Genomic DNA, 23047 nt, shown 5'->3' on the forward strand with positions numbered 1-23047 from the left:
AGGTGCAGTCTGCATGAGTTTGTTAAAGATTGGACTTGGGGCTGGAAAGATAGGTTGGAGTCCAGAATGACACCAAGTACTCTGGCCTGCGGGGCGGGTTTGATGGTGGCGTTGTTGGACATGATGGAGAAGTCAACAGGGGGTGGGGTCCGGGCAGGGGGGAAGACGAGGAGTTTGGTTTCGGAGAGGTTCAGTTTAAGGAACTGGAGAGACATCCAGTCTGATATGTCATTCAGTAGGCTTGTGATTCAGGCGGAGACTGAGGGGGTGAGGCGAGGGTCGAGAGATAGATTTGCGTGTCGTTGGCATAGAGGTGATAGTTGAAGCCATGAGAGTGTATGAGTTGGTGAAGGAAGGAGGTGTAGATGGAGAAGAGAAGGGGCCGAAGGACAGAGCCTTGAGGGACCCCAACAGAGAGGGGGAGTGAGGGGGAGGTGGTAGCATTATAGGTAACGCTGAAAGAGCGTAGTGACAGGTAGGATGAGAGCCAGGAGAGAGCAGAATCTCTGAGGCTGAGGGAGTTTAGTTTTTTGAGGAGGAGGGGGTGGTCGACTGTGTCGAAGGCCGCAGAGAGGTCAAGGAGTAGGAGCACTGAATAGTGGCCATTAGCTTTGGCGGTTAGCAGGTCGTTGGAGAGTTTGAGTAAGGCAGTTTCTGTCAGGAATGGACTTGCCAGTAATGGTGGGACTCACCTGCCTTGTGGGCTGCAGTACCAGGGCTGGCCAGCGGGTGCTCCCAGCAATCAGAGACTCAACCCTGCAGCCAGCCAAACACCTGAAGCTGATTATGCAGGTGTATTTAAGGGATGGCCAGACCTGCAGTCTGCGCCTTGGTGTGTGTTTTCCATGGGCCCCTGTACCTTGTAAACCTGTGTTCCTGTTCCTGATTCCTGTGTTCCTGTAGTGCGTTCCTTGTTGCCGACCCTGCCTGTTCTGATCCATGCTGACATTCTCCTGCTCTGACCCCCGGCTCGTCCCTGACCATCCTTCTGCCTGATCCTCTGTACCATGCTGCCCGTAAGTTACTGAACCTGGCGTGTGACCTGACTACCCTTGTCTGCTGCTTGTACTGTGCCTGTCCCCACCGTTACTGACCCGGCTAGTCTGACCACGTCGCTCCTGACTGTCATCCATCCCGCTCGGACCTGGACCTGCCAGCACTCTCTACCACAGCCGGACGCACTCAGGGGTCGCGACCTGGTTCCAGTCTGCACCAAGTCCATCCCCACCATCAGGGGCCCTGGTGAATAGCAGGCTGGGACTTAGACCCTGCGCCCTGAGGAAATCCGTGCTGTGGGCTTGGCCTGCCTGACCATTCCACCTCTCCAGCCCTGACTGCACTGTGTACCTATTGGTTTGTTTGTTTGCTCTGTGTACCTATTAGCTTAAGGTTAGCTTGCTTGCATTGTGTTTGTTTATTTGTGCAGCTGATAATAAATATTATTATTATAACATATCTGAAGCCTGTGTTTCCCTGCGTCAGTTCACATACCTCTGGTCATACCCGGAGCCCTGACAGTTTCGGTGGAGTGTAGGGGACGGAAGCCGGACTGTAGGGGATCGAGGAGGTTGCTGTCGTTGAGGTGAGAGCTTAGGCGGGTGTAGACTAGGCGCTCGAGGAGTTTGGATGTGAATGGGAGCAGGGAGATGGGTCTGAGGTTATTTGGGTCATTGGGGTCCAGGGAGGGCTTTTTAAGTATGGGGGTGATGTGTGCATGCTTAAGAGGGGAGGGGAAGTGCCGGAGGAGAGGGAGAGATTAAAGATGTGGGTGAGGGAGCATAGGATGGAGGGGGAAGGAGGTTGTAGGAGTTGTGAGGGGATAGGGTCGAGGGGGCAGGTGGTGAGGTGGGCATCAGAGAGGACCTTGGAGACTTCCTCGATGGTAGTAAGGCCAAAGGTGCGGAGTGTTGAGGGGGCTTTAGTATGAGGATTGTAGGGTGGGGTGGAAGTGGAGGTCAGAGCAGGGGTGGGGCCGTGGGAGAGGGGTGATGAGGGGGTAGCTGAGTGAGGGGGAACGGGGTTGGAGGGAGTTTGAGCAGTGACGAAGTCCCTGCGGGTTATGTCGAGGGAGAGGGGGGATGAAGGGGTAGCTGTGTGAGAGGGGACGGGTTGAGAGGGAGTGTGAGTTGCGGCGATGTCCTTGCGAATTGTGTCAAGCTTGTTTGTGAAGTGATTGGCAATCTCAAGGGCGGTGAGTGAGGTGCTGGGTGGAGGTGGGGGTGGAGAGAGTAGAGAGTTGAGGGTGGAGAAGAGTCGGCAAGGATTGGAGGAAAGGGCCTTGATGAGGGTCAGGAAGTAGGCTTGTTTGGCTGCGTGGAGGGAGGAGGTGTAGGTGTGGAAGGCAGATTTGTAGCGGGTGAAGACTTGTTGGGATTTGGTTTCGCACCATAGTCGCTCCAGGGCACGACTGTGTCGTTTGAGGGTTTTGGTGTGATCAGTCTGCCAGGGCTGGAGCGGTCGGGGTCTGATGTTGCGTGTGGTTAAAGGCGCTAGTGAGTCAAGGGCTATTGACAGCACGTTGTTATAGGCAGTCATAGCCAAATTGGGGCAGGACAGGGGGAGGATGCTGTCGTGGAGTTGATCAGCTGCAGAGTGGAGGGGGGCAGGGTTAAGGTTGCAGAGGTTACGGCTGGTAGTAGTGTGACATTTGGAGGGGTAGGCGTTGGAGGACGAGGAGATAGAGAAGGTAATCAGGTTGTGGTCAGAGAGAGGGAAGGGGGTGTTAGTGAGGTTGTGGGGAGCGCAACGGTTGGAGAAGACGAGATCAAGGATATTACCGGTGGTGGATTGTATGCACTGTGCAAGTGCAAAGGAGGAGGTTAAGTGGAGGAGATGGGATGTGGCCGGGTTGTCGAGGTTGACAGGGATGTTGAAATCCCCAAGGATGATGGTGGGTAGCTCAGAGGAGAGGAAGAAGGGTAGCCAGGAGGAAAAGTCATCCAGGAAGCGGGATATGGATCCAGGAGGCCGGTATATCACAGCAATCTTCAGGGGGGTTGGGGAGAATAGTCAAACGCAGTGGGCCTCGAAGGAGGAGAATGATAGAGAGGGGGGGTTTGGGAGGACTCGGAAGGTGCTCTGTGGTGACAGGAGCAGACCAACCCCACCACCTTTACGACCGTTGGGTCTGGGTGAGTGGGTCCAAGTGAGACCTGCGTAGCAGAGTGCAGCCTGGGAGGTAGAGTCAGTGGCCTGGATCCAAGCTTCCGTGATCGCTAGTAGGTTGAGGGAGCGGGAAACAAAGAGGTCGTGGATGGCGGTAAGCTTGTTGCACACCAATCGGGCGTTCAGGAGTGCACATGAAAATGGGGGGGTGATTTTAGGGAGCAGGGGGACAGATACTAAGTTGCGGGGGTTGCGGCAGGATATGGAGGCGGGAGTGTGTTGTGTGGGTGAGGGAGGTGGTGGAGGGCCAGGATTCGGGGAGATGTCCAATGCGGTTAGGAGGAGGAGAAGGGTGAGAAAGGTGGCATGGGAGCGGGATGTGCAGGAGTGTGTGAAACTACTAGTGGAGGTGTTCGGGTCAGTGGGAGAGTGGAGTATTAGGAGGAGGTGGTGGGTGCCATAGAGAGGTGAAGGAAGCAGTAAGGACACAATATACAATTGTTTGGGAGGAGCAGAGGGATATAGTGAATGGATTTTGGGAACGGAGGAGAGGAAAATGAGAAAGAGGAGTGGAAGAAGCATTTTAGGGAGGTGCCCAGGAGGGCGGATAGGAGTGGCGGGAGGCTTGGTTGTCGATACGCCTCTGCCCGCTGGACTATCTCATCGATGTGTCTTCTGGTGGCTGGAGTTTAAGGGAGAAGGGAGAGGGGATCGGGTGTGGATGGATGGTTTCCAGGGGAGCTTGAGTGGCGACAGTCTGGGGTGCAGAGGGGTCTCTCGTTGTGGTGGCTTTCAACAAGGGTTCAAGTCTTTAGGTCAAGTTGAGCTGGGGGTTGGTATGAGTGGAGGTGCTGAAGGCCCGGCGTCTGGAGGTGGAGTGGGCTAGGCGTTAGTAGGCGCAGTAGGGCCCGGCGTCAGTGGGTGTTGTGGGCCAGTGCATGTGGATGCTGCAGGCCAGCGACTGAGGGTGCTAAGGGGCCCAGCGTCTGTGGGAGCGGGATAAATATTGTCTACAGTAGACTATTCATCTCTTATCTAGGCTCCAACTTGTGAAATAGTCACATTTAATTATAATAAAAGCCAAACTCCAGGCATATACTGTATACAAAAAGAACAAATGACTGCAACTCTATAATCATCAGTATATAATTAAATGTATTTTGACTTACGGCCCTGTTCACACTGGTGCGCTTCTGCCGTGCTAAAACACACCTTTCGAGAGCAACAAAATCTCCTGAAAATTTGCCCCCTTCATATCCTCTGTAACTGTTTATATAACTGTCCTGTGGGTGTGCTGCATTCTAAGAATGTCTGGTGCCTTGTTTCAAAAACACACCAAAAATGCACCTTCCATTATAGTCAGCGGAAACGCACCGTTTTTGGTGCATTTGTTGAGTCATGTGTCAATTTTTTCTCAGGCGACCAGGGATGAAAGTGCATGCAGAACATGTGCAAACTACATATAAGTCACATATGTGCTGCACTAAATTTTAATGAAGCACTTTAAAAAAGCATTTTTGAAAGCTCCACAACACGTTTTTAGGCACACCAGTGTGAATGGGTCCTAACTGTCAGCAGTTCAAGCTCCTGAATTTGACTCAAGATCAGTCTCTTGCAGTCTGCACAATATCGCTCAGACTTGGGGAAGAAGAAGCAGCACACAGAGGCAAAGGGTTCTGCAGCTGTGCAAGGAGCAGAGTGACAGAGTGATGAGCTCATCGTTCTGCTGCTTCTCCTTTCACTCTCTAGTCACAGGGTGAGAATGGGGACAGGAGCTGTAGGTGAAAGTGAAACTTCAGCAGAGAAACAGCAGATCAATGCTATTTAAATCTCATAGTTGGATAGACAGAATTACAAATCATTTGGCAGGTAAAATAGCTCTTGTGTGTTAGCTGTTTGCTTTAAAGTTAAGCTTTAAAAAATAAGAAACTAATGATCAAATGGAAAAAGCATATTAGGTGTATGAAACTACATTATCTGTGGTCACAGGATGTGGCACAGCAAAACTGGCCTAACAGCACATAATTAAAAATATGTCTCTGCTGCTGTGTTGACCATTAAATTTTATTCAGTGTGAATGTCCACATCTGGCCAAACTGGACAATTATCCCATAATTTGTACATCTGATTAACTAGTAGCATCACTGAATATAGTCAGTTTAAAGTAGATCCAGTGGATTATGCTGCCCTTTCTAGCCCTCGGTTTATATTTAGATTTTTTTTTTAACCAAGAAGATAGATCAATTAATTAGGAGTCATATATGTCACCTATCTAGCAGAGTAGTGCATAAAATGTGTAGAAATCCCAAATTTGGCTGCACAGAATTAGAAATCTTTAGACAGGTAAAGCAGTAAACATATATGATATTCAAATATACATTTAGCTGTTTGCTTGGAAATTTCCATTAAGTAACCTTTAACGGTTCCTATAATATCTTACCATTAAATTGTTTTTCCAGTGTCTCTTGCAAAGTAGCTTGCGTTTTAAGGCAGAGCTGGTTGGTGGCTTCATATTTCTTTATCAGCGCAGTCAGAGCTGTCCCAACAGCCTCAAGCTCAGCAGATCTGTAGCGTCGGCAAAGAGTATTCAGATTCTCCTGTGTTGAGTCAATGCTGCTTTGCTGGGCCTGAAACTCCTTCTGTATCTCCTGGATTGTAATACTTTGGATTACTATTTTGTAACAAAGTTTACTTTTGCATTGCGTCTAAAACAATATTTTTAAACTGGAAACATGCTTGTGGTGATTGTAGCTGTATTAGTACACGTTACAAAAACAACTGAGTAGTTTTTTTATTTGCACTAACATCCAAATTTTCAGGACAAGATTTCAGGGTGTATTCCCTTCTCCAGTGTTCAAGTAGTACTAATACACAAAGTGGTCTGAGGTAATCATTCAGTTAAACACTGGGCTGCAGTTATGTTAACATATGATAACAAGTAGAGGTAAACAAACCAATCTAGCAAGTTCAAGATCAGACCTTAACTGGACTGATTCAGGGATAACAGAGCCACTGAACATTTTTGTAGCCACCAGATATATAGGCTAGAAAGCATTTGGGGAAGACATTTATAAGGTTGGCGGACATGCATATATTAATGCCAGACGATATTCATCAGGAAGGTTCTTCAACAGTAAAGTATCAATATTTGGTCCTACTCTCAATATACGATCCTTGTGTTAATGGGCCTAGAGATCCTCTAAGATGAATATATGGGTAAAGGAGATTTAGGTGCTCAGTGAAAATGCCCCCATTTTAAAGGATGTATTTTTTTATTGTAATAAGAAAACTAAATGAGAGATAATGTATACAACTCTTCTTTCTTGGTCCAGTGCTGAGTCATGCCTTCAGTTAAACATACTTTCTAGGGTTACAGAGCCAGGCAACCCAGCAGTAATATTTTACAAGTAGTTGGAGACTGTTGGGCTAAGTAAGCTCCTGGCTTTTTATTTGTCTTTGATATTCCAGCAGCAAAATCTCCCTGCTATTTTCTCTGGCCCAGTTCTTGCCCACTTGGGAGCTTTAGGTGTTCAAGCACAACTTTGTGTGCTCTTTAAAGGATATAAAACATATTCAGGTCTTTAACTCTATGGCATTTGCTGAAAATGTAAATATGTGGGTGGAATGACAACCCAAATATTATAAGTAAGATTCCCCTATTCAGTATAGGAGTGAACACATCTCAGAAATGTGTTATAGCACCCAGTAACTTTCTTACAATGTTTGCTGCTTTGAATGAATGCTGCTTTTGAAAGTCACAACATAATGACATCTGGGAGGGCTACTGCTGAATTTTAACTCTAGATCAGCCTTTGTCAACCAGGGTGCCCAGGCATTCTGGGGTGCCTTCAGGTTTCTTCAGGGGTGCCTTGGCAAAATACCTAAAAATTGTCTAAAAACTGTATACAAGCCAGTGGATGGATGAAGCTTGCCTTTTAGTTACACAAAGCCATAGGTTTTCATTGTGCACCATTACAATCTTCCAGCCTTCAGTGTCCTAAGAAGCAATGATGTCATCAGTTGATGAGGAGGAAGTCAGGCACCTGTACAGCCTTTCCCCTTCCCTGCTCCTCTTCATCAGCACTGGGGTCATATTAGCCTAATGAGAGAGAAAAACCCTAGAATACGAGTCAGTACCAGGTTGCAAAGGTGTGTTTGCTTTGGAATATTAAAGCGCATCTGACATCAGGTGTCCTACATGCTTGAATGTTAATGCGTTGTATAAAACTATTGTTACAGACTTTGTTACTTTTTTAAGTGACATTAACAAAAGGTGATTTTTAAACAAATGTTAGTTCCACATACTGGGTACCTAAAAAGTCTGCAATTTTTTTTTTCTTGGGCTAAATCAGGTGTTTGGCATTTACTTTATCCAGACCCTTCACAAATTTACTGACAGTGGTGACAAATTAACTTATCAACATACACAATGGGGCATGTAAACTGCACTAAAAATGTATCCAAAAAACGTAATACTCCTTGAGGGTACCATGGGTATGGAAAAGCCCAGAGCACATTAGCAACAGGCTGGTGGTTTTTTTTTTTTCGGCTCCCATCTCGAAGCACTTGTCACATGCAATAAAACATATGAGCTGATAACATATTTAACATATGTTTACAATAGCAAAATATTATCAAATCAAATGGTTGACTTTAATCAACAACTGAATGAAGGCCAAAATATCAGTCTATTTTGCAAACATAGTCCAAAAGTTAAGATTGAAAGCAACATTTTACCACTTTTTGTTGGTATCCATACATCAAACAACTAATGCATTTAATGAAATTTCATACTTTAAACATTGTAGGTTAGCTATGAGCCAACTAACCGAAAAAATGATATACCTTAAGTTTTTTCAGGTCCTCAGGTTCCTGGCTGTTGGTATATTTTAAAACTGATTCTTCAACTTTATTAAGCCAGTTGGTCATCTGGTCGATGAATGTCTCTAGCTGCATTTTCTGAAGACTGAAGTCATTTAATGTCCCCTTGGCCACGTGGGAAATTTCTTTGGCATGCTCCAGTTTCTGCCTTAAATCTGCTTCCATGAACTAGATCAAAATAAAAATACACAATTGTAATCCGTTAAAATAACTAAGAAAAATATCAACAATAACAAAAATAGCAGTTATTATAATTCTATTACATAAGACAATATGTATAGACATGACTAGGTGTTGAGTTTCCCTCTATTGGTGTAAATGATGCTTCAGAAATATTCCTCAAACCAGTGTTATTTATATACTAACATAACAGTGGGAAGATCTGTACGTCATAGCTTTTCAAAGGTCATTATTAAAGGGAAACTAAGCCTTAAAAAATGATAGGAGGTCTCTCTTGCCAAAAAAGTGTTCCTCTATTTCCTAGAATTTTTTTTCCATTTGTGCACTGCCTACAACAATAAAATAGGATGAACATAATCAAAATGTCTGTCTAGAGGAAATGTTGATGTTTTTTACCAGCATCCAAAGCATGGTTGTCACTCATTGCAAAGTGAAGAACTGATGACCTGGAAAGATGGCAGTGAGTAAATGTGCATCCCTTATGCTAACGGATGCTAAAGAGGATTCTAAGAAAAAGTTAATGTGATGAAGGGAGACATTAACTGACTGATTAGTTTCCATCCAAAATGTTTGAGTATGAACAAAGGCATTGAGAGTCTTTAGATCTAAGCTAAAATGAATGGCTCCTTTGGGTTCCAAAACTGCAAAAGGGTTTGAATAAAACTTTAAATATTTTGGTTGGAGGAACACAAATGATAACCCTCTTGTATAACAATCCTTGAATGGCTAAAAGAATGTCAGTCTCAGGTTGCTAGGATGTGGGATTTGTATGGAGTGTGTCAACACCAGTAGCTGACGAATCTCTACTTAGTGATTTAGACTTGCTGCTAAAGTCTGGGAGACAGTTGAGCTTAGGTTGAAGGGCAGATCACACCAAGGAGCAGATTGTTTCCAATCTCATGGGGTCCTTAAAAAATGGCACGTCTTTTATTGAAATTATCAGAAGGAGGCACTGGTTGGTTGACTATGAAGAAAGCAGCCCATTTTGTGACAAAGTCTTCTGCAAAGGAATATGGTCCCTGAAACCATTTAAGAGTAAAGAATTGCTTGTCTAGGTGTTTTCAATCTTTGTACATCAAATCATCAAATAGGGGATGAAGAATAAACACTTTGGTGGAACATTTAGGTCTATGAGAACATAGTCTAGGCATCATGGTACAGAAGGGGACAGTGTAATATTCTTATTTTAAAGTGGAATACATATCCTCAATTAGAAAAAAAAAAGCAGTTGTTTTCTGTTTTGAAGAAACAACCACCACATGAAATTCAGCTGATAGCGTCTTGTAAAAGAAATTCCAGTAAGGTGAGTGGCGCACAGATATGCGCATGCACATAACATCGCTCACAGAAATGATCATAGGCGTATCACTAACAGATATTAGCATAGGTTTACGCATGAATGCAGGAATGTGCACACACATGTGCATTCACGCAAAAGTGTGCCTACAGTTTCTGGTGCCAGATGAGCTATTTAAGGGATGTTTTTGCTCACTGTCAATGCTGACTGATCTTGACCACTTCAATACCGGGCACTTTTACCCCCTTCCTGCCAAGGCCAATTTTCAGGTTTCAGCATTCTCACACTTTGAATGACAATTGCGCGGTCACGCAACACTATACCCAAACTAAAATTTTATCATTTTGTTCACACAACTAGAGCTTTCTTTTGGTGGTATTTTTTGGTGGTTTTTATTTTTTGCTAAATTAACAAAAATGTTTGAAAAAAAAACACGTTTTTCTTTGTTTCTCTTATAAAAGTTTGCAAATAAAAAACTGTTCTTCAGAAATTTAGGCCACGATGTATTCTGCTACATTTCTTTGGTGAAAATAACCAAATCATTATTTATTATTTAAAAGATTGATAAGTCCTGAAGTACTGACAGCCAATCTAATTTCTTGCGGCCCAAAAATGTGAGAACAGTACAGATATCCCCCAAATGACCCCTTTTTGCAAAATAGACAGTCCAACGTATTTCATAAGAGGCATGGTGAGTTTTTTGAAGTTGGAATTTTTTGTCATAATTAAAGCTTGCCAGAGCTTCAACAAGCCACGCTTCCAGAACCTGCAGTACATGCAGAATGTCCCTTTAGCCTTGACAGGTCCAGCATGCATCACATCTGCTCCTGGGATGATGTCCTGTCTGACTTCTCAAGCCTGTCTCCTGCTGCAAGTTCTGCTATCAACACCTGCAGGCAGGCGTGTTCCTCCTGTCCCCTGGCACCATCTCTTCCACCTTCAGAGGGGCCAACCTCATCAGTTCAGTCTCCTACCAGGTACGTGACAGGTCTCATCCCTTAAGGAAAGAAGGGACTCAGCAACCAACAATGAATACTCTAAAGAGTTCCTGACAGAATCAGAAATATTAGGCATCTCTACATTAGATTCCACTGAAGATGGTGGCAGTGGAAGTATTAAACCCTTGTGATCAGGGGAGCAACAAGTTGAATTATCTGAGTTTTAAAACCTTTAATATTAGAAGGAAATACCTCAGATGTAAGCGAGAAGGAAGAATGAGTACATGAGGATAAGGTATGGGGTAGAAATAACCATCGATGCAGGCAGTTTCACCTGGGAATTGTAAGTGACAACGCCACCATATTTTCCTGCACCAAGTTCAACCTTGCACATGATACAAAAGGATGCAAATAAGACCCTGACTAGAAGATTCACCCACAGCCTTAGAGCAAACACCATCCCTTTTCCAGCCATAAAAAAGGAGCTCCCCAACCCCCAGAATACTCACAGACCTAAGCTGAACACATACTTTCCAGTAAGGAACTGGCCAAACAAAAATGGTGAGAAGTTTAAAATGGTGGTTTGGGTGGTTGCCCAGCCAGCAAACACCAACATCACACATACCAACCTACCAAAAATAAAAAGGACCCCAAAGTTCAAACACACTGCCCAATGTGTCATTATACAAAGAATTTAAGGTAAATAGGCAGCCCAGAGAGAAGGGAGAAATTTAAAACCGCCTCACATATTGCCCAGCCAGTTTTAAAACAGTCATTTCAGGAGCTCTACACACATAGCCCTATGTACAGAAAATAGAAAAAAAATCTCAGAACAGTAAGCAACCTGCTAGTCACTCACAACAGTGAGTCTTCAGAGATGGACTAAAATCACTAAGCATTAACAATCGTTAATATAGGAGAGATGAAAATAGCAATCACATAGCTGAAAACAGAGGTTGATATGGAAAAATAACATATGTGTTGTAATTGAGTAAATTGACACTACAAACCCTTAAATGTTTTGTTCCCAACAACCAAACAGGATTCATGTTTTTTTCTAGGGAATTAAATTCAGTGAATATTAAGGACTTCACTGTATCTTTATTAATGTTTCAGTTTTGTTAAAAACACCTTACCACCTTTCCTATTTACTGTAGATATTAATAACTTCAAACAATCTGATGCTACAGAGGATTTTGAACTAGCAAGATTGTTGTTACCATTATGTCTCATCTATTTTCAGAGCTGGACTTGTCACACAGCAGGACATAAACTGCAGTATATAGTTTTAGAAAATAGTTCTAATATCAGTAAAGAATGGAATACTGACCTGCAGTTCTGCAGGGGGCTCCTGGCTCTTGGTCAGCTCTTTGAGTTCATAAACCTTGGAATGAAACTCCTCCAGTTTCTGTCCCTTGTTTGGTACTTCAGTCTGTATCATTGCAGTGAAGAAAATGGCATAAAGAAAAAGAGCGCAAAGTTACTTTTTTTTTTTTCCAGTAATCCCTTGATTCCAGGCCAAGCAAAATTCCTCAGTTTAGAGTACGTAGATGAGTAAGAATGTTTCCAGTGTGTTAAATTTGGTGTCCTTATGTTTAATGAGAAAAGAAACAAAGTATTCCTGCTACAGTACTGCTAAGGCACTCAAGGGGACACAAACATTCCTAAAGGGAACTACTCATTATAGGCTTTTGCAAGAATCTAAACAATAATTCCTAAAGTGTAGCAAAAACCAACACTTTTTTTTTGATAGATTGGAGAGGGATTAGAACATCTGTAATTTTTTATTGCATACCCATGCACCTGTCAGGGAGATTCGCCCTCTCTATTTGTCCTGTTTACGGTTATCATTGAAAGTGAAAGTATAAGAAAATACCAAACATTGGGCTGACACCAGAACAGTAATAAAGGAGAAACCTTCTAATGTGACATTACTTCTAATGACACCTTTCTCACTTCCTGTTTTTGCTATGGGACTGGAAGTGAAGGGAAATCTCCTCTATAGGACACAGAAGGAAAATAAAAAACTGACAGGGGTTATAACCCCCCCTTACTCTATCCAAAATGATAAGAAATGTTTTGCCTTTAGGTACACTTTAAACTTTTATTAGTTCTGACAGCCTAACTAGGAAAGATTTATATGTATCCCTTATTTAACTTTAGTTCATTTGTCAGTTGATGACCCTTTGAGCTGGAAATCAGATGTAAGAGGGCCCTGGGGTCTAAAAGCTGCTGCACTTAATACCTTCCAGAACAGAGGGTAAGGGGGTTTATGTATAAAATGTTTGCTGTGTGAATGAGACAAACATTCACACAATCAGGGCAAAAATGATCGTACATCCTCTATTATGTGTGACCCCTATATTGTCTGTGCCACCCAGTGGCCATAGTGCATTTTTTTCACAAATTACTCAATCAGGAAAAAAACATATATTTGCCAATAGATGGCATTGATGAGATCAGAATCACACATAAGGGAAGACGTACGGCAATTTTCACCCTGATTGTGCAAAGGCTTATCACATCTGCCAAATGATAATTTTGTATATGGACCCCTTAGTATATAAGTACAGAGCCCTGTAGCTAATGAATTTAATTTTTTACACGGCTTTGCAGTAAAGCACTGAGTCAGAGAGGAGCACTGGAAGCAGCGGAAGCTCAGCTGTAACACTGGCCCTGGACAACCGGCATCTTCCTCTGTCCTTTCTTCATCCCCTCTGCCGTCCTTCCCCTCTGCTGAAGGATCATTCATGATGTGGCAGCGTCTGTGCCGGTCTGTGCTGGGCCCAGGTGCCCCTAGATGGCATTCCGCCCTAGGTGGTTGCCTAGTTTGCCTAGTGGAAGCACCGGCCCTGCTTGTCCCCCTCTAAAAAACTAATTAGGACACAATTAAGTTACCGTATATCAAGGAACCTATAGTTTAACACAAACCTGAAATTCTGCAAGACAAGATTTCAGGTGCTGACTGCTGCTCAGGTTGGTAATACTCTCATTCATCTGTGAAATAGAGCTAGTAGACCACCCATCAATTTCATCATTTATGCTCAAGACATCTTCCCATAAGGCCAGGCTCATGCTTAGTCTTTCCAGGTTCTCATCTATTCTTTCCAAAATCTGCAAAAAAAAAAAATATTATTAAAATGATCATAGTATATTAGCTATTATCATTCTTGGTTACAACAAAAAGCTTTGTATTCTAAGATGAAGGTCAATTACTATCAAGTGATCAATGTAATGCTGATAAGAATGAGAATAGGGAAGGTAAACATTTCCTTCTCTTTCGAAGCTTTCAAATTCTGTCTGCCTACATCTTGTTTATATAATGATATAGGAGCATCAGGGGCAACATTCTAGAAGTAAGGTATTACAGACTCAGCTATTATTCTGGGAACAGATAGAGCTGTGGAATCCAAGTGATCTAAGGACCAGTCACCAGTGGTGACAGTCTGAATATGCACTCTTGAATTGTTTTTTTTTTTATTGTAAATTTTTATTAAAAGCCAAAGCCCATTTTTTCAGGACAAGATTACAACAACACTTTAGGTGTAAACGTTGCAGTTAAAATAAAAATCCACGATCAATGTAAAAGAGAACAGAAACAAAAGAAATATGAACACAATTAGACAGCATGGTAAACTGTACATCACAAAAACGCAAGACAACATTGTTGGGTTACAGTAATTGTCAGAAACTTGGTAAGTAAAGAGATATCTGAGCTATATAAGGGGGGGGGGGGGGAAGAGAGGGAGAGGGTGACATTCTACCAAAGGGAGAAGCGCCTTTATGATGAAATTGCACCCCTGTCCTGCCCAGAGCTGGCTACATCTGCCTACAACAACTATTTATCATCCTACCTGGACGCTCTTGCTCCTCTTTCTACACGCAGAACCAAGCCTCGCTTGTCACAACCCTGGCAAACAGATGACACCAGAGGTCTCAAGAGACGCAGCCGCACTCTTGAGCGAGCATGGCGTAAAACAAAATCCCTGAAAGACTTTACCCTCTACAAATCCGCTCTTCTCAAATACAACTCCAGCCTCCACACTGCTAAGCAAACCTACAATAATAATCTCATCAAGACCCTCTCATCCAATCCTTGTCAACTCTTCTCTGCCCTTAATTCCTTATTCCACCCCCCACTGCCTCCACCCACCAACTTACTTACTGCACAGGAGATTGCCAGTCACTTCAAGAAGAAGATCGACACAATTCGTGATGAGATCTCCAGTGTCAAGCTTCCTCCTCTAACCTACATACCAGGCCCAACACCAAACTCAACACTCTCCTCCTTCGACCCTGTTACCACCAAGGAAATTACCAAACTCCTTTCCAAGGCCCACTTCACCACCTGTCCACTGGATCCTGTCCCCTCGCGACTGTTGCAGCCTACTTCCTGCTCTATCCTAAACTCTCTAACCCACATCTTCAACCTCTCACTCTCCATGGGCACCTTTCCCTCCCCACTCAAACATGCACCGGTTACCCCTGTTCTCAAAAAACCCTTGCTGGACCCCACCTGTTTGATAACCTAAGACCCATCTCCCTGCTCCCGTTTGCCTCCAAGCTTCTCGAGCACCTTGTTCACATCCGTATGAACTGCTACCTCACCGACAACAACCTTCTTGATCCCTGACAGTCTGGCTTCCGCCCACAACATTCCACAGAAACTGCCCTACTAAAACTCACTAATGACCTACTAACTGCTAAAACCAATGGCCATTACTCCATACTCATACTCCTTGACCTTTCCGCTGCCTTTGACACAGTCGACCACCTGCTCCTCCTCAGTAAACTCCACACCATCGGCCTCCGTGACTCTGCTCTCTCCTGGTTCTCCTCTTACCTTTCTCAGCACACGTTCAGTGTCACATACAACTCCTCCTCCGCTCTGCTTCCTCTTTCTGTTGGGGTATCCCAAGGTTCTGTTCTTGGATTCCTCCATTTCTCTCTCTATACCTCCTCCCTGGGCCAACTGATAACCTCCCATGGCTTCCAATACCACCTCTATGCTGATGACGCCCAGATCTATCTCTTCACTCAGCCACCCAGCTCACCCCCTCAATCTCCTCACGTATCACAAATCTACTAAGCAACATATCATCATGGATGGCACATCACTACCTTAAACTCAATCTTTCAAAACCTGAGCTTGTAATATTTCCTCCTCCCCGGTCCCCCACTGATGACTTTACGATTAAGATCAACAGCACAACCATTGGTCCTTCCCCTCATGCCAGGGTGCTAGGCGTAATCCTAGACTCTGACCTCTCCTTTTGGCCCCACATCCACTCACTGGCTAAATCCTACCACCTCAACCTCTGGAGCATTTCCAAAATACGCCCCTTCCTGACCAATGACACCATAAAACAACTTATCCATGCCTTGGTTATATCCCCCCTCTATTACTGCAACTCCCTCCTCACTGGTCTACCGTTACACAGGTTATCCCCCCTTCAGTCTATTATGAATGCTGCTGCTAGACTCATACACCTTACCAACCGATCAGCGACTGCTGCCCCTCATAAAATTCAAAATACTAACCACAGCTTACAAAGCCATCCACAACACTGCCCCTAGCTACATCGCCAACCTCATCCACAGATACCGCCCAAATTGCCCACTCCGCTTCTCCCATGATATCCTCTTCTCTATCTCTCTCATCACCTCCTCCCACGCTCACTTCCAGGACTTCTCCAGAGCCTCTCCCATCCTCTGGAACTCCCTTCCAAAGCATGTCCAGTCAGCCCCACCCTGTCTGCCTTTAGGTGATCTCTGAAAACTCACTTCTTCAGGGAAGCCTACCCCACCTCCACCTAAGAACTGTACTTGAATCACCTCCACCAGATCATCCCCCGCAGCTATCACCTTTTGTATCACCTCCCCCTCCTTTAGATTGTAAGCTCCACGAGCAGGGCCCTCACATTCCTTCTGTACTGAAATGTATTGTAATTGTACTGTCTCCCTTATATTGTAAAGCGCTGCGCAAACTGTTGGCACTATATAAATCCTGTATAATAATAATGATCCCATGGTTCCCAAATAGATCGAAAATGACCGGAGTAGTCACCCACTAGGGCAGTAAGATATTCCATATCTCTGATTTCAGAGATTGCTCTTAAAAGATGAGTTAGTGTGGGGGCATCAACTGATTTCTAGTGTCGTGTTGTCACCCGTCTAGCAGCCATCAGAATATGTATTTCCAACCTCTTAGATTGCTTAGAAATACCCCTAAAGAGTAGCCCCAAAAGATAGTGTAGCGGGTCTAGGGGAAGGTTAACATTAAGTACTTGCTTCAAGACCATTTTAGCCGTAGACCAATAACTCACAATCTGTGGACAAAACCAATAGATGTGTGCCAAAGTGCCTACTCCACCCATGCACCTCCAGCACTTGCCTGAAAGATTCGGGTTGATCGCGTGAAGCACTACAGGGGTCTTGTACCAACGCACAATATTTTATATACATTTTCTTTAAACAAAACACAATGAGAAGTTTTAGTAACAGAGTCCCAAATCATCTGCCAACATTTCAGAGAGATTGGGCATTGAAGTTTGTTTTCCCATCTCTTCATATAACGGTGGGGGTTATCAATAAGGGGACCGCTATTGAGGAGTAGCTTATATAAAGAGGTGATAAGATGTTGTTGGAAGGGACCTTTAGCTGCTATCTTTTCAAAATCTGTAGGGCGGGTTAGAGTCAGAGAAGAATTCATGGTATGGAAATAATGACGGAACTGCAAATAGACATAACTAGCTGATGCAGGTAATGTGGATTTCCACATCCTAAGCTCTTCAAATGGCCGAATGCTGCATGAAACAGGATTGATCAGATGACAGAGTTGGAATATCCCACTAATTGCCCAAGAGCTCATCTGTGGGTAAGACAGACTATCTGGGAGTTCTGGATTATACAAAAAAATTCAACAATGGGGAGCATATGGACAAGAACTGCTGGGATTTCACACAGGTTGACCATATTTTGAGGGTGAATTTCATAGATTCAAGAATGGGGGGGGGGGGGGGGAATAGTGGTAATGAGTAATGAAAAGGGCGTAGCAATGAACATGTGTGGATCGGATAAATATACCCTAATTCAATCTCCATCCATCTGTTCTGGGATTTTTGGGTGAACCATGACAGTGTTTGTCTCAAATGAGTGGCTAAATAATATTTAGTGATATCCGGTACCCCTAAGCCTCCATTGTTTTTGGAAGTCAGAAGAACCGTTCTCGCTATTCGAGGCTTTCTGACATGTCAAATAAATCTAAGGAACACTTGTTGTAAAGTCGGCAGTTGAGCTTGCTGTATTAATACTGGGAGAGTTTTAAAAAGGTTAAGTTGCTTTGGTAGAATTGACATCTTTAACACATTTACTCTACCCAGGAAAGATATCTTATAGGTGTCCCACTGATTTAGGAGAGCATAGACTGTGGGGATAATTAGCCTCAAACTACTGAGCATAAGATGGGTTATATGAGTGCCAAGGTATTTAATAGGTGACAAGCACTAGTGGTATAAGTAATTTTGTTGGAGCAATGAAAACGTCTTGAGATGGGATATTAATGGGCATAGCTTCCGTCTCTGAAGTGTTTATTTTATAGCCAGATAGATCACTAAAAGCTTGTAAAGTTTGTTCAAAGCAGGTAATGACAAGTGTGGTTTAGTAATAGTTAATAGAACATCATCTGCAAAAAGTTAGAGTTTTACTCCTTCCCCCTCACAGTCACTCCCGCTATGTTAGGGTGTGCTCTAATCGCCACTGCCAATGGTTCAAGACACAACACAAATAAGAGCAGAGACAGAGGACATCCTTGTCTAGTTCCATTAAGCATTAAAAAAAGGCCCTTGTATTCCTTCATGTCAATAGTTCATACATATAAGGCCAGCCCAACCTATCACATGCCTTCTGAGCGTCTAAACTTAACAATAGAGCAGGTGTTCATGAGCCATTGAGTATATCAACTAAATTGATCGTACACCTAGTGTTGTCTCCTGCCTGTCTCACCAAGATAAATCCCACCTGATCATTGTGTATGATTTTGGGAAGCAAAGGAGCTAAGCGATTAGCTAAGAGTTTAGTAAAAATTTTATAATATGTGTTCAGTAATGCTATGGGCCTGTAGTTAGCTGGGGTCGTAATGTTTTTGCCTGATTTGGGAATGACTGTGATAAGAGAATGTTGGAATTGCGAATGGGGTTCTTCTCCGCTCATCAGAGAAGAATAAAATTCCAATAGTGCAGGACCGATATCCGCAATAAATTGCTTGTTGTATGTGTAGGAAAACCCATCTGGGCCCAGCGCTTTGTGCAATGGTAGTTCCTTAACAACTGCACATAGCTCCTCCATAGTAATGGGGGCGCTCAAGAGTAATCTATTGGTAAAACTTCTGTCTCATCCATAACAGTTTCTTCGCTATAGACTTATCCTCAAGTGAGTTAAGTTGATCTTTAAGTTGTACCACTAGGTGAAGTCTAGGTAAAGAGGGTGAATTGATTAGTTTTTTTTTCCACTTGAGATAATTGGTTCATAAGGTCAGTTTTCTGATAAAGCAGGGATTTTTTAAGACGTGAGCTTTCCACTATAAAGTGACCTCTAATAAACGCTTTATGGGCTTCCCACAAAGTTGAAGATGCTGACACAGATCCAGTATTAAGTTAAAAAAAACTCACGCAGTGCTGTCGAAATAGAAGTGTTGACTCCTGCTTGATGTAGAAGTGTGCAATTCAGGTGCCAATGGCATGTGCGTGAATTTAATCGATCTACAAACAGATCTAGAGCCAAAAATGAATGATCAGACCCGGAGCTTGGGACAGTATCAGGGCCTACTCTCTGTTTAGGTAGCGGGGCTGAAAGCAAAAAGTAATCTAGTCTGGTGTAGATGTGGTGCACCCGGGAAAATAACGAAAACTGTTTAGCATTCAGGTGTTGTATTCTCCAAATATCAAACAGTTTATGTCCTCTGATCCATTGCCGAAACGAGTTGGACTGCTTCAAAACATGTTCTGAGGGCAGTTGTCCCCGAAGTGATCTCCTATCTCAGGCTGTGGATACAGATAAATTGAAGTCTCCTCCAATAATCGTGAAAGGGTGTGAAGATGCTAAAAGTGGGGAGATAGTATCTCTAAAGAACTTCAATTGATTAGTATTAGGAGCGTATACATTAATAATTGAAATATAGACATCACCATATTGATATTGCAGTAGTATAAATCTGCCCTGGGTGTCTAGTACAGAAGACAACACCCGGACAGGCCAACCTTTCTTGATAAGAATAGCGACACCAGCTTTACCTGTGCCATCCATAGCGGAGTATGCTACAGGAAAATACTTGAGGGCAAAGTTAAATGAGCATCACTTTTTGAAATAGTGTTTCCTGGATAAGAATAATATCAGCAATTCCCTAAGAGCTATCGACTTCTTCCTCATTGAATTTAAACCCTTAACATTACATGAGTAAAGTCGTAAAGACATGTTGGCGTATTCTGAATACGAGGCAGTTGTATGCAGGGCAGTATGACAAATAAACTATGCTGCTCTAAAAAAGAGTAACACAAAAAATACTGACAAAGAAAGACGCATCCAGTGTGTCACAAAATTACTAGCAGACACAGAGTAAACAAATCCAAAAACGGGAAAAAAATGCAGATATAGTAAGATACCAAAATATGGAGGAGGCTTGAGCAGCCATGGCTGCCCAGTCATCTACAGCAACAGCTGTAGATGTTTGGGGACGACATAGGAAGGGTGAAAACCAGGCGGTTACTTCACTCTTCTCTTCTAAATTAAACAGCAAATAACAGGACATCATCTGAGTAGCTCCCGATAGGGTGTCGGAGGTATCCTAAAGAGGGTATCAAAATTGACGGGCAAAGCATGTCTATAGACATTAAGCCTTAAATGGCAACAGCTGTACTTTGCGTGATGTCAGGTGATAAGAAGAAAACTGGGAAGCAGGAGACCGCTGAGGAATCGGGAGGCACGTCTTGTTTCTGGATCTTGCTGGGCTCCACATCTTGTTAGGAGTGTTGACCGCTCTTGGCTTGTGTAGGGGTAGTGCTAAGGCTTCATCCGGGAGGGGGGTAGATCCAGGTTACGCAGATACGCCTCTCCTTCTTGAAGATCTCCGATTGTTTGCTGAGTGCCACCTTTGGTTACGGTTAACATGAACGGGAAGCCCCATCTATATACAATGCGATGCTTCTGAAGGTGGAGAGTAAGCAGACCAAGTGTACCTCTCTTAGACAGTGTGATAGAGGTCAAATCACTATAGACTTGGATTTTTTCACCTCTAAAATCAACCGAGGCAGTGTTAAGTGTAGAATTCAGCTATCATAGTAGTGAAACCGGACAATGATGTCTCTTGCACCCAATGGAGGTTTCGAGGCAAGAGAGCGATGGGTTCTATCCATTCGCCAATCTATGTCCAGAACCACAGGGGCCAATGTAGTGAACAGACTAGGCAAATAATCTTGCACATGCGTGTCCCCTATTGATTCAGGAACGCCTTGTATACGGATATTTTGTCTCCACTCCCTATTCTCCAGATCTTCCTGCAGGGATTGTAGCTGGGACATCTGTTTCTTCAAAGTATGATTGTCTTCCTCCAGTACATGTACATACTGCACAAGATCATCAAATTTGTTTTCTAGATGATCTGTACGTTCTTCCACTAATGCTATCTTCCCTCTGAGTTCCTGAGCTATTTTCCCCACTGCTGCAGAGATAGTATGGGATAAACTCTGCAGAAGATCATGTAACTTATCATCCAGAATGTGTGCTGTGAGGTAGGGGATAGGAGAAGAGGGACATTAGGGAGCAGTATGATGAGCTACCTCTGCCTCGTGACCTGCTGGATCCTCCGGTTCTGCTGCTGGGATTGTGTGATCACTCGAGGCCGGGGATGTGGCTCGTGACACATATTTATCCATATGTGTAGGCCGCAGGTGCTTGGTGCCCAATGGAGGGTACTTCTGACGTCCGATTTTGCCAAGGGGATCTGCAAGTGGTACTGAGTCTGGTACCTGTTCTCCTCTGCTTTAAGTAGCTGATGTTAGCTCCGGAGGAGCTGGAAGAGAGAGTGGTGAAGCGGAGCGAGGTCAATATGCGACTGCCATCTTCAACAGCGCATGCTTGATTACTGACCACTTATTTTATTATTTTCCAGTTACAGCAGAAACAAAAAAGACAGCACCCCAGAATAAATGTCCTTTAAGAGCCCTGAATCTGGCAGGACAGAGGTCAGCCTCACTAGAGGCCTTACAAACAGATGGGGAGAGGATAAAAATGAACAGCAGCACACACAACTATCTTTGAATGGTAGGTCTGTACTATAAACACATTAAGAATGGAGATTCAAATTCTTGCAAATGTGTATTCCTAACAGCTTCTTTAAAACATATCACCAAGTTTTGCATTGTTTGTCTTGCTTTTCTTTAGCTTGTTAAAACTCTACAGGAAGCCTGACAAAATTCTTTCTCTTAACATCTTACACCAGCCATGGCAGCAGGAATGTAGGAGTTGAGACTTATTAAAATAGCAGGCAGTGCTTACTATTGCCATTTTATAAAGAACGAAGGGCTCATGTACATAAGAGATATTTCCCAGTGTTTGAAATGCATTTAAAGTGCAGGTCAGTAGATTCTTACTATCATCTGACATCAAAGGAGTAACATAGATGATAGTTAAGAGGCTGCAATTGACACTTGCTTTGCACTATATTTCTTCTTAAAACAGAACTTCACCTAGAAGGGGATGTTTTGGTTTAAGTCCGCTTCTGCCCCCCCCCCCCCCCACCACCACATGTGGCATATTAATTTTTGGGGGAAGGAAGTGTGTAAATGGTTTTAACAGGTACCTGCTCCCATACCCTAGGTGATCCGAGCGGAAGTCCAGTCCTTCTCTCTTTGCCTGCAACCTTCTAAGACACATCACAGGTCTCAGAAGACTGTGGGACCATGCACAAAGTGCAGTACAGCTCGCAAATGCACATTATGAAGTCATTTGTGAAGCCACAGTCAGCTTCCCACACTAAAGATGTCGGGTGTCGGGAACCTGAAGACCGGTGATGAACTGGTTCAGGTGAGGACAGTACTGGATCCCTGGACAGGTAAGCGTCTTTATAATAAAAGACAGTAGCTACAAAACTTGAAGCTGCTCACTTTTATTTTCTTTTTTCTAGAGTTAAGAACTGCTTTAAGCAGCGTCTTTTATTGAGGTCAAACGCAGTCTTTTCTCATTAAACACTACAATTTGTATGTGAATGCATGCATCAGAGCAAAATAAAAAAAGTTGTTTTTGACAAGACTGCCCATCTAGATGGTCCCTAAAATCATTTCAATGGGGGAAAAGGAAAAAGGTAGCTTAAAATCTTTCCTATGTTCCTATGCTACTTACCAATCTGATCAGTGACCAACCTCTCTAGATTGTAATCAGATAAGATGAATAAAAAATCATGTAAAATCATTTCTCAAAAACGCAACTAAAAAATCAACCAATTGGATTCCTTTCCCCTCTCCAGGGGCACGCGCCAGGGTTGCCCCCATCTCCCCTACTGTATGCACTGGCAGTAGAGCCCTTGGCCCTAGCTATCCGATTACATCCTGATATCCACGGTTTGTGCTCCGGTCTACTGACCGAGACAGTGAGT

At 43.6% G+C, this 23047-nt stretch overlaps 1 protein-coding gene across 5 annotated transcripts in view; it reads right to left on the minus strand.

Moving 5' to 3' along the window:
- The window catches only part of SYNE1 (spectrin repeat containing nuclear envelope protein 1), a 662466-nt gene that overhangs the window by 287516 nt on the left and 351903 nt on the right, over positions 1-23047 (minus strand). For all 5 annotated transcript variants that reach the window (XM_089694288.1, XM_089694287.1, XM_089694289.1 and 2 more), the window contains exons 43-46: positions 13333-13515; positions 11732-11833; positions 7951-8154; positions 5546-5753 (exon numbers count right to left, since the gene is read on the minus strand). In XM_089694288.1, the coding sequence (XP_089550414.1) occupies positions 5546-5753; positions 7951-8154; positions 11732-11833; positions 13333-13515 (697 nt within the window). The remainder of the gene's footprint in view (positions 1-5545; positions 5754-7950; positions 8155-11731; positions 11834-13332; positions 13516-23047) is intronic.

The sequence above is a fragment of the Staurois parvus genome, unplaced genomic scaffold (genome assembly GCF_062004578.1).
Source record: "Staurois parvus isolate SC_StPar_1 unplaced genomic scaffold, SC_StPar_1.0 ptg000657l, whole genome shotgun sequence".
Classification (NCBI taxonomy): domain Eukaryota; kingdom Metazoa; phylum Chordata; class Amphibia; order Anura; family Ranidae; genus Staurois; species Staurois parvus.